The 12,533-nt window shown below is 37.5% G+C and overlaps 1 protein-coding gene across 2 annotated transcripts in view; it reads left to right on the top strand.

The window, feature by feature from the left end:
- Positions 1-12,533, top strand: part of MSH2 (mutS homolog 2) — a 57,977-nt gene that overhangs the window by 23,428 nt on the left and 22,016 nt on the right. For both annotated transcript variants that reach the window (XR_003256426.1, XM_026084457.1), the window contains exons 7-8: positions 5,549-5,748; positions 11,073-11,182. Coding sequence is in view for 1 of the 2 variants with exons in the window: in XM_026084457.1 (XP_025940242.1) it covers positions 5,549-5,748; positions 11,073-11,182 (310 nt within the window). In the remaining variant the exon portion in view is untranslated. The remainder of the gene's footprint in view (positions 1-5,548; positions 5,749-11,072; positions 11,183-12,533) is intronic.

The following is a 12,533-nucleotide window of genomic DNA, read 5'->3' on the forward strand; positions in this document are numbered from 1 at the left end:
TCGCTAGCTTTTTCTCTCGTTCGCTAGCTTTTTCTCTCGTTCGCTAGCTTTTTCTCTCGTTCGCTAGCTTTTTCTCTCGTTCGCTAGCTTTTTCTTGCTCATTTGTGTTTTTTTTTTCTCGCTTGCTCATGTTTTTCGCTTATTTTTTTTTCTCTTTATTGCTTGTTTTCTCTCTCTTGCTTGGTCATTCTCTCGCTTGTTCTTGCTCATTCTCTCGCCAGCTGGTTCTTGCTCGGTTGCTCGCTCGTTCTCGCCCACTCGTTCTCGTTCTTGTTTGCTCGCTCTCTCATTTTTGCTCGCTTGCTCTTGCTCTCCCTCTCCCTCCTGCTCATGCTCTGTTGCTCTCACTCGTTCTCTCTTGCTCGTTCCTGCTCGTTCTCTTGCGCGCTCGTTTGTTCTCTCTCATGCTTGCGCTCGCTCATTCTTGCTCCTTCTTGCGCGTTCTCTCTCTCTCGCACGTGTTTTCTCTCGCGTATGTCCATGTTCTCTCGCTTGCTCGCTTTCGCACTCTCGCTCGCTCATGTGCTCTCTCGTGCTCTCTCGTTCTCATTCGTTCGCGCRCGCTCTCTCCTCGCGTGTGCTCTCTTCTCGCGCGCGCGCTCTCATGCTCACTGCTTTGTGCTTCTTTGTGCTCCTTCGCTTGCTCGCGCTCTTGCTTGCTCTCTTGTTTCTCTCTCTCTCATTCATGCTCTCTCACTCTTTTGCTCGCTCTCGCTTGTTCTTGCTTTCTCTTTCTCTCTCTCCTGAACTGTTAGTCTTTTCTGTGTTAATAGTAGATTGAGTCACACCTCACAGCAACAATACAACATGGGAAAGCATGAAACGCTAGCAGTTGGATTCAGAAAATCCAACAAAAACTTGGATATACTGTTCTTCTAGAAGAGCACATTAAGCCTAATGTTGCTGTTACTGCACAGAATTCAAAGAGGAGAAATAGTCATGATTTTGAATAGCAGGAAGAAAAATTGTGGGATATCGCGTCCCAGTTCAGGAAAAGTAGTTGTGTTGGTTTTGAGTTACATTAGTTGAGATTTTGTTTGGTATTTTTTGTGGTTTAATTTGCAAATTTAAGCAACAGTCTTGGAACTAAGATTTCATTTATTTCCTAATGAAGTTTCTCTGGTTATAATTGTTATCTTGACTGTGATTCCTTAGGTCTGTGGTACAAAGTTTGATTTATTTTCCTTTCTCTTTCTGCTTTGCAGGAGAGACAAGTTATCCAACATTGTCAGCAGCTGTTTGGTTATACTACTTGGATGTTGGGTTTTTTTGTTTTGTTTCCTCAGTCATGATCCTTACATTGAAATCAAGTGGCAGTTTTTGTTTATTATTAGTTGTGAGCAGTAGGCATGGTTTATAGTTGCATTATCTTAATATAGACCTTTCTGTTCAGTATCCTTGTAGGCATTCTAGCAATACAGGAAATTGTTATGCAAAATGTGGAGTGAACATAAACCTGTCAGCCTTACATTTTTGGTTGGCAAATGTGAAGAGGAGAAAGAACAATACTAGGAGGGTCATGAGATGTTAGTCTAATTAGCATGATTTTGGAAGAGGAAAATTGTATCTTGCTGATCTGAGAACTCTTTGAACTTGTCATTGTAGTGGACAAAAAAAAAAAATTGAATAAATTAGGCCTTTCAGAATGCCTTTGACAAGCTCTTACCCAGGAGGCTGTTTAACAATCTGCGGGAGTCATGGGATGAAAGTGAAGGGGTTGTTTGTATAGAATTGTCTAAAAGGTATGAGAAAAAAAAATAGAAGGTCAGTTTTAGTCTTGGCAAAGGTAAACTCAAGGGTCTAAGAACTGCATTTGAGATGCTCTCTAATGGTCAGAATAGGGAGTTTGCTAATAAGGTATCGACATTTATAGGTGACACAAGTAAGAGCCAAACTTTTAATAGAAACCAAAACAGGTTGAGTGATTGGACAGAACAGGCACAGATTGTTTTCTTAATGAAAATAAATATAAAACAGTATGTATAGGAAAAAAGAATGTAATCTGTCTCTGTCTTAGAGAGCTTTGCATGGACTCAGAAAAGGCATTAGGTATCTATATATATCTGGACAAGCCTCTATGTAGCTGAGTTTTAAAAATAAGATAATGTGTTATTTTAGAAACTGTTGCTGCAAGTTTTTTCCAAGTACAAAACGTAATAAGATTCAACAAGTGACTGAATATGTATATATGACTGCCAGGAATATTGATTGAGTAAGGACCTCTTGGAAGGGTTGTTAAATGAAATACTCGTGACTTAAACATAAGTGATCGGAAGCCAAGATATAATCTAACGTAGAGGATGGATTTGAATGTTGCACATTCTTGCATGACTGAGATTTGTCATCAAAAATCAGATAAAATAATTTTTATACTGGAAATTTTAATGTGGAAGTCATGGAGTTGCCTGTAACTTCAACAGTTTGGATAAAATGACCAAACTCTGGTTTCCTGCCCCAGTCAAAAGTAGCAATTTTTCTAGGTTAAAACTAATTTTTTTACAGTTGGGTAAACTCTCCAAATGTCTTTTTACTTTCTTCCTAGTGCTTCTTTAAGTGAAGAAAGATGGTTTTTGTTTTTTGTTTTTGTTTTTTCCCTAAACTAAAACTTGGTGCAGCTTTGCAGGTAAGAAAACACAAGGTATTTGTGACTACTGACATCTCTATCTGGAGTGATGTGTGGTAACATTTTGAATAACTTTAGAATAATAAAATAGTTTTGCATTTGCAGTAACCATGTTAAAGAATAAACAGGGTAGTGATAAGAACATGTGGGTATGCATTACGGACAAGCTTTCAGTGAATCCTGTCTTGTTTTTTGCCAAAGCAAGTGTTTCCAGATTACCAGATTAAAAATGGTTAAGTGACTTGGTTCCTCTGAAGAGGAACAAGTTGCTGGAGGTTGTCCCTAGTTTCAGTAAGCTCTGACAGGGGCTGAAGATACTTTGAGGAAAAGCTTTGCAGATGAGATTTATTCCTTCTGGAATCCCCTGAGGTAGGCATTTAGTTGGCTTACGTTTAGGATGCTAAGCAGTTGCATCAAGTATCTTTTGTGTTTTTTTGTTTTTTGTTTTTTTTATAAAGCAACATCTGGTCTTTACAAAGTCTTTTAGGTCACTGATTGCTACCATTGCTGCTTCTGAGAGAAGAGGGTTCATGGGCTGAGTCTTAAGTCAGGTCTACAAGGTAAATTACAGGGATTTTTAATAAACATGGCAATGTATTTGCTTTGATGGAAAGAATCATGTAATTCTTTTTCCAAGCCAATTGATAGAAGCCTGAAAGCTAGAAAATGTGCTCAGAAACACCAAGAGGGTTCAGAACTGAAGTTTACTTCTCTATTATGATAACACCATAATAAAAACATTACTATTAAAAATCTTGCTCTGTATTTTTGCAGTAGGAATCTTAAGTATATTCCTGTTTAATTCTCACAAGTTCTGTCTGCATGCTGACGTTTTAATGTATCTTTTAGGGAAGATTTTTTGGAAAGTTTTTGGAAACAAAACACCATTATGGGTCAACAGTGTCGATCTTTTTATTTAATAAGGTAATAGTTGAATGGATAAATGTAGAGGTAGGATTCTCATCTTTTTGACTGATTTTGTTCAGTGTAATACTGCAAGTTCATTGTAACAGCATGAGCAGAACACTTTCTGCAACTGAAAGACATCCCTGTTGAAATTTGTATATACAGAAACATACTTCTACCTGTCCAGGAGTGCCTCTCTTGTGTACTTTAGACATAGCTTTAGTTTCTTGAGTGACTGTCTCTACTAGTTAGCTAAGGCAGTGGGCCGTGTTAACTCCTGTATTCTATTTCTATCAGCTAGCTCTCTCTGCAGCACGCTGCATCGTGCAACGTAGAAATTATCACTTTCAGAATTTCCAATGCAGTTTGCAAATGCGTACTTCAGGAGCATGTTATTGAAATGGATATAATTTTCTGCCAGTCAGCATTCTCATTGACAAACTGATGAAGTATGGATTAGATTACTAGATAGTGTGGCGGACTGAGAGCTGCCTGAACTGCTGGGCTCAAAGGGTTGTGAGACAGCAGCACAAAGTCTAGCTTGAGATTAAGTCACTACTGGTGTCCCCCAGGGGTCAACACTGGGTCCAGTACTGTTTAACTTCTTCATTAATGACCTGGATGATGGGACAGAGTGCACCTTCAGCAAGTTTGTGGGTGATACAGAACTGGGAAGAGTGGCTGGTGCACCAGATAGCTGTGCTGCCATTCAGAGGGACCTTGACAGGCTGGAGAAATGGGCCAACAGAAACCTCATGAAGTTCAACAAAGGGAAATGCAGAGTCCACACCAGGAGAGAAGTAACCCCATGCACCAGTACAGGCTGGGGATGACCACCTGGAAGACAGTTGTGCAGAGATGGACCTAGGGGTCCTGGTGGACACCAAATTGACAATAAGCCAGCAGTGTGCCCATGTGGCAAAGAAGGTCAACTGCATACTGGTTGCATGAGGAATAGCGCTGCCAGCAGGTCAAGGGAGGTGATCCTTCCCCTCTACTCCACGCTGGTGAGACAATGTCTGGAGTGCTGTGTCCAGGTCTGGGCTCGCTAGTACAAGAGAGATATGGACATACTGGAGTGGATCCAGCAAAGTACTACTAAGATGATTAAGGGACTAGTGCAATCTGTCATATGAGGAAAGGCTGAGAGAGCTGGGACTGTTCAGCCTGGAGAAGAAAAGGCTCGGGGGGATCTTATCAATGTGTGCAAATGCCTGGTGGGAAGGAGTAAACAAGACTGTGCCAGACTCTTCTCAGTGGTGTGCGGTCAAAGTACAAGAGGCAGCAGGTACAAACTAAAACATGGGAAATTCTGTTTAAACATAAGAAGAGTATTTTTTATTGTGAGAGTGGTCAAACAGAGGAGCAGATTGCCCAGAGAGGTTGTGGAGTCTCCATCCTTGGAGATGCTCTACACACAACAGGACACAGCCCTGAGCAACCTGCTCTAGCTGACCCTGCTTTGAGCAAGGCTTTGGACTAGGCGATATTCGGAGGTCCCTTCTAACCTCAAGGTTTCCCATTCTGTGATCGAGGGTTGCACAGCTGCGCTGTATCACAGTTGGCATTGAGCACAGGTGGCTGAACTTTGCCAAGGACTTTTGGCAGTGTTGCTGCCCCTTCCCCCCCTCCCCTCCTTAGTGTCTGTTCTTTCATAGATTACTGGATGACTTTCTATGGTTGCAAGGAAGGAATTAATCTCAAAGAAGATTCTGGGCTTCGACATACCTACTGAACAGATGTTGGTATTTGAGTTTGAAACACTCACTCCAAAGCTGTTAATTAGATATCCCAATTGTATATGTTACAAAAGCATAATGTAGTTTAAAAATCCTTGCTTTCTCAGCTCATGCATTGTTTTAGTTTCATTTGTTGTTTTATCAGGAGAGTTGGGCAATGGATACATCCATAGAGAAAGGATAGGTAGAAACTTCCAGATAGATGTTTGCATTTTAATTACTGAAACAAAAGCCTTGCAGACCATGTCATGCTAATTCATGTTCTGAACTTTTCATTTAGATTGAATTTGGTTGAAGCCTTTGTGGTAGATCCAGAACTACGTCAGTGCCTTCAAGAAGATCTTTTACGTCGCTTCCCAGATCTCAACCGGCTAGCAAAGAAATTTCAGAGACAAGCAGCAACCTTACAGGACTGTTACCGAATGTATCAGGCTATTAATCAACTGCCTAATGTTGTACAAGCACTAGAAAAACATGAAGGTAATGTCATCCCTTGTCTATTTTTCAGTGTTTTATAATACATTGAGAATGCCAAGAAATAGTGTGTAGATTTCCAAAGATTACTTTTGTTCTGTGTATTTTTGTAGCAGAAATAAGGCATAAAGATATTTGAATTTGAAATGTGATGAAATTGTGAAATACCAGTCAGATACTTAAACATAAACATAACAAAATCTTTACCCCAAGAAGTGTTCCAATTAGTGTGTAGCTAAAACACTTGAGCTGTCAGGTGATGAATCTGTAGTCTTTGAGGTTGGCTTGTTTCTAAGAAATCTTGACCAATTGTGTGTGTGTATATTATGAAAACCCTCCATACAACATTGTCGCATTCCTTTTGAAGATAGTTGTTTTCATACACACTTTGAGTTGTAATTAAACTGATTTTTTTCCTTCTAAATTTTAGTGGTATAATTTGAACTACTTTTATTTATTTATTTCCTTTGGAAATGAGTTTTTTTTCTGATCTTTACTGGTAGAAAGCTCAATGTTATGACAAGCAAGTGTAGAAAATGGAAAGATTGCTATTTCTTTTTCCTTTCTATGTGTTACCAAGAACAAGTAAAATAAGGTATAGTGCCAGTGTGATAGGGAGGTGATTCAATGTAGTAATAGTAGTCCTTTTCATGCCTGTCCTAGGCTGACAGAAAGCATGTTTTTGTAGAAGTACATTAATTTGCTTTAAAATCTCTTTTAATAAAGCAAGCACCAAAACCTTAAAGAGGAGGAATTTTTGAAATGGCGCAGATACAAAAATCTCTTTAGTGTGTTTGAGCAGACGGTGTTATTACCCAAGATAACCTATACTTTTCAGTACTATAGTTTTATGGCTTGAAGTAATGAAATTTATCTTCTAAAATATTCATCTAAAAAGAAATGAATTCTTGGATACTGGCTGTGTTATTTTCAAGAGCAGCCAGAATCTAAAACTGGTAGGGAACTGGCAGAAATACTTTTTTTTTTACAAGCCCTGTGCCATGGTTTAGCAGCCTCAGCCCTGTCACTTTGACACTTCCAAGCAGACCTTGCTTGTTTTTCCCCTGGCCTGGAGCTCTGGGATGTCTGTCTTCCACAGATTTTAGTGCAGCATACTCTCTTGATGTCTCCTTTTTCTGTAACTTGTCATTTGAATCAACAGAGTTTGTCTGTCATTATACTTGGCTATGAAAGCAATCCATTTTTAGATGTTTTGAGGACCAAGCTGTGAGGCAAACTGCTAAGTTTGCTTTATGTGTAAATTAATGGATTGCAAAAGGTTCTTGCTGTTTTACACATAAATCAGTTAGCCTTAGTAGGGCATTTATCAGCAGTGCGTCTAAAATAATAATTTAAAATAGGCGAAGTGTGATATTTTTATTTTTCTTTGTACTTGTATAAAGTACAAGTTTAAAATACAAGAATGGCCTGGTAGTTTCAAATGTGACTGATTCAGACTGCATCTGATGATTTTCCTGTTTGAGACTATACAAAATCTTTTAACTTATCAGGAGATGAAAAGTCAGAAAYTTTCTGGCAACTCTAAGCATCTGTGAGTTTCAGAACTTTATTTTCTGATTAATGTTTTTTTGGAGGTGAATCAACTGCAGCATAAAGCAAGTAGCAGTGATTGCTGTTTCCTCAATATAAAGCATTGCTTTCTTGAGAGAATTGTTTTTATGGATGGTGAAAGATGAGGAGGGGGTAATAAGTGAAGTGAAATGGGAAAGGACGCTGAATCATCAAATTGTTTTGCTGTTGCTGGCAGAAGGGAGCGTTTGTTCATTGCTCAAATTGCTGGGGCATAAAATCTAGCTACTTACAAGAAGTTTGTCTTTAAGAAGCCACTGAAGAGTCTTCCTTCTCAGCTAAGTCTGACACTCTTTGTTTCAAGCCTGCGTATATGTAGGATACAAAAATCGTATGCCATGTTCCAGTAGGATTTCTACCATACTGTCTCCAGTGACTTGAATACCTCCTTACTGCTTTTGGAAAATATTTTTGCTGGCATATTGTAGTACTGTATCTTCTATGACTGCGTTGCATTGGTGTGTCAGTCCTGGGGTGATCATCTTTGGCTGTTGTCCGTCCTTTGTCATTTTCAGCAGATTATTCTCCTACTTGTAGTGCAGTTCTTTTGTTTATGAATGCATCACCTTACTTGCTATTAAATTTTATTTCATTTCTATTAGTCCAGTTTTCAAGGTAATTTAGTTCTGTTTTGGTTTATTTTGCTGGTGTTTCCTCTACTGATACCTTCCACAATTTAAATATTAGTGAATTTCATAAGCAGCCTTCTTTCATTTGTGTTTCAACATCATTAATTCACACATCTTAAAAAGATTAATGCTTGTATGAGCCCTGGAGGAACTGTCCTGCTAATATCCTTTCAACCCATAAATCTTTTGCAAGTCAGCCATGTCCTCTTTATCTGCCTTCTGATCATTATATTGACCGTGAGTCTTCCATCTTAACCGTGAGTTTTCCATCTTAACATCCCACGTGACACCATGTTGAATGCTTTAGAAAAGTCCAGCTTAGATCTACAGGATTTGCTTTGTCTTATCTCAGAGACAGACTTTGCACTATTTGGGCATGATCTACCTCTGGTAAACTTGTACTATACTTAACCCAACTTCCATTTTGCTCCATGTTCTTTCCTCACCATTTTTTCTAAGACCTTGTGTACCATCAGTGTCAAGTTTAAGTGCATCTCTGTAATATAATAGCGTTGATTTTTCATACCTCTATTCACTAGCTTGCTGACTGGATAAATGTTTGAGTTTAAAGTGTTAGTGCTTGATTTTTGGTTTCTGTAAAACATTTTAAATTAAATTTATGTAAAAGTCTTCAATGCATATAATAGACACTTAGCTGTGCTTCAGTAAGGAAATTATGGTTTAAATTAAAAACTGTGCCCAGAAGCAGATAGGTTTTGTAATCACTAAATGCACCTCTGTGCTTTTGGAGGTATATAGGTCTCTATGTGCAGCTCACATACTCCTGCTGTCAAATAGGTGCAAAATTGGAGATATTTTTGCCTTTTTTTTCTTTTTTTAATAACGTGTCTTTTATATGACTTCATGAATGCAGGAGCAAGACAAGTGGGAGTTTAATTTAGAATTTTTCAATAATGTTTCTTGCTCAGATTCTTTTAATGTAAAGTATTTTGCTTTGGGGGAAAGCATACCAGTAGAACTTTCATAAATCCTCAGTATTACTGAATCAAATCTTTTAATTCCTCCAAGTCTTGGATACTCAGTTTGGATTGAAAGTTCAAATTAATTTGGCAATGTTTCAGTTTGAATTCTGTCATAAATATATGTAAATAAACCAGTATTTTCTAATTTTTGAATTCAACATCATCCTGCAGTGTCTGAAGATGTGCTCTTCTAACTCCAATAACAAAGCGGTATCGTGAAACTTCCCTGCTTATTCCTTTCAAGGAGGAAACTGTTATTGCTACTTTAAGTTCAAGAACAATCACTTGTAATTCAAGTATACTTGGGATCGTTATATTGTGGGTGCCATACAGTCTGTCAGCCCTAGTAACTGTTAGATCCACTCTGAAGAATGAATATGAAACTTTCCTGCTCTTGCAGTCTCTGCTTCCTTCTTTACTGCCTCCTTTGGTTTCTAGGTTGGTTCAGATCTGTCTTCTTTGGAGCAGTGTGGAGGGGTAGTGGTATTAGAGCGAGCAAGTGAGATCTGGAATAATAATCAAAAAAAAGCCTACTTTATTTCAGATCTCTCTTAGTTGTGAGTGTTTACTGTTGTTTAAACTCTAGCATCACAGTTCCTTTTACTATTTCCTTGTAATAAAAACATTAATCACCACATAGAGGCGATAGAAGCAGCTGTGGATGGACTCAAATGAATAACTGAAGTCTACGTAGCAAATGGCCCGTTACTGATGCTATCTTGTTCTTGTATTACTCTGTTCTTCAGTTAGATTAAATATTTTTAAAGACTCAGTTTTTAAGTTTTTGCAAGTTCAGTAGTCTCTCAATAACAYGAAGCTTTTTTTTTCCTGTATTAATAGATGCTAATCAGTTAAGAGCTTTAACCTCAAAAGCTGAGAAAAAAGTAAAAGGACACAGGAGGAGAAGGAAACACAAATTCCATTTGAGTTGCAGAGCTGCAAGACAGAGAGAGAAGGGATGCCCTTAGAGAATCATGTCCTGATCATACATCTTTTATAAATTACTGACGAGCATTTTCTTAGGAAAGATTAGGATCTTTTTCTACCTAGTCTGGTAAGAAATTGGGAAGCTCTGGAGTAGTCGGAGCTTAATTCTGCCTTTATCCATTAATTTGCAAAGGCTTATCTGTGAATATCAGAGGCAAATCTCACAATTCTGTACGTAATCCAGTGACTACAGGCTTACAGCCTTAGATTTTCTTTGAGGTGTTTCATAAATATTTAGTCGATAATGCTAATCTTGCTGTGATTAAATTATAATTTGAAGTGGCTGCAAAGATTTAAACATTTATTTATTGATGGACTTTTCACAGCTGGCTGTTGAATAGGTGCTTATTTGTAGGCTTGATGAAAATATTTCTTTCACAAAATTGGCAATATATGAGTGCATTAAGTGAACTGTGATCTGCATTTTACAGTCAGTGCTCGTAGACTGTTGTGTGGCCTTCTGACCGATGTGTGTGTGCTATGCAGTTATGCTTAATACACAGAATCTGTACTGACAAAATATATTTTTAAAAAGACTAATTTTTGTGACTTCCTGTTTAGTGTAAAGAACAGCGACTATAAAGATCTGGTTGGAGTAGGTGATCTTTTTTAAGCAGGAGAGGGAAAGACTGAAAAAATCAATTCCTGTTTTTGTCCAAACGTGAACTTAACAAGTGTTCCCAATTTCTGGAAATTTAGATTTAAGACAAATTAAAAACTCTCAGGTGTCTATGATGGTAATTCTAATCTTTTTTTCCCCTTCATACCTTTAAAATGAGTTGCTGTAGAATACAGTTTTAACAAAGCCATTTCAGCTTTCTGTGGGGCAAGAAGAGGTAATGGTCAGACAGCAAGTTTGCTTTTTACGTGTTGTTTGCCTGTAGTTTTATTCATATTAGGGAGTTAATACCACTAGATAAGATTGAAGATGACAGAATAGAATCTAAAACGGATAATGCCATTTAAAAAAAAAAAAAGTATGCATAAGTGTGCCATGAAATAATTGTGAACAGTCTTAATGGAAATTAATCATCTGTATGGTTGTGCTGTTTATCTTGGATAGGTGAATTCTGGTTAACTATTGGGAAAGTTGTGGTTTTTTTGTGAATGATAATTCTTCTTGTTTGTTTTTTCTTAACAGGAGATCACCAGATGTTGTTGTTGGCAGTGTTTATAACACCGCTTAATGATATCCACTCTGACTTCTCAAAGTTTCTGGAGATGATAGAAACAACATTAGACATGGATAAGGTACAAGATGGCATGTGGGAGGGGGTTTATTTAGCAATTGAAATTTCTTATTGAACTTTACAATCTGCTCCACATTCACAAAGTTAATTGATCATCTACATTAAGCAGTTTTAGTTTAGCGATAGAGTAAATGAGGACAGAGATTATTATAGCAATTGAATGTCAAGAGGATGTTCACCCACTGACTTAATTATCTAGTCCAGTGACAAAATGTTTGGGATACAGGGATGCTATGGTCATGAATTTTTTTTGTTTTGTTTTTAAAAAACAAATCAGTATTGAAAGAGGGAAATTGTTTTACCACTTTTTCCTCTTGTTTCTTTGTATGTTCAGTGATGTTACTGCGATGAGTCTCAAATCTAGGATATTTAACAAATATGCTCTGGCTATATTTCTCTGCTTCTATAAAGTTCACTAGATTTTGTTCTATTTCATAGGATTTAGTCTTCATAATTAACAGTTTGCCTCTCTGGAAAATGATTGACCTGGATATAAAGGCTGACTTTACTTTCCATCATGAAGAAATTTCCCACTAGAGAGAAAGCTATTTAACTTGACTTAGCTTTGCATCCAGACTTGCTTATAAAATAATACTGATGATAAGTCTAAGCTTACAGGGGAAATTTGGCTTTTTTTTTTTTTTTTTTTTTAAAGAGAAAGATTGGCCAAAGAAAGCTGGAAGGAACATCTCTGTTCCTTAAATATGTACCAGAGAGGCGATGGAATGAGTATAGATGACTTATTAATCATTGTTTAGCATCAAACACTTAATTCATGTTTTTGGCTGTGTCCTGTTGCTTAACTGGGTGAAGCAATGCCAAGGTTTCTGGAGCATTTTATACATCATTTTTTCCACTGTATTTTTTTAGAGAATCTGTTCAATATATTTTGAAATTTACGTGATTTTATAAAATTACTATTTCTTCCAGTTGTTTATAATAACTTATATTTAATGTTCCTTAATGATATGTTTCATTCTTTTCAAAAAGCTGGGGAGCTTTTTAGGGTTGTCATAAACGTCGCTCGCAGCTGGCTGTAGAACTATGAGATGTACCTACCCATTTGCCAAGTGTGGTGGTGAGGGCAAGTTGGGGAACAAAGACAGTAACTTATCAAAACTGCACAGGCTTTAGAATTTTTAATGTGCGTATTTTGCTCCAAAGGCAAAAGCACAGCTTTTGATCTCTTTGTACTCTGTGTGCTTTCATCAGTTGCATTTTACTGTTTGTTTAAGGAAAGACTGCTTGACTGACATGTTGCTGTAATTTATGATATATGCTAATGAAGAAATTTATAGCTTTATACTAGTTACAGACCATCTGTTGATGCAGTTTGTATGCCCTAGGGCTGT

The sequence above is a fragment of the Apteryx rowi genome, unplaced genomic scaffold (genome assembly GCF_003343035.1).
Source record: "Apteryx rowi isolate R43461 unplaced genomic scaffold, aptRow1 scaffold_64, whole genome shotgun sequence".
Taxonomy (NCBI): domain Eukaryota; kingdom Metazoa; phylum Chordata; class Aves; order Apterygiformes; family Apterygidae; genus Apteryx; species Apteryx rowi.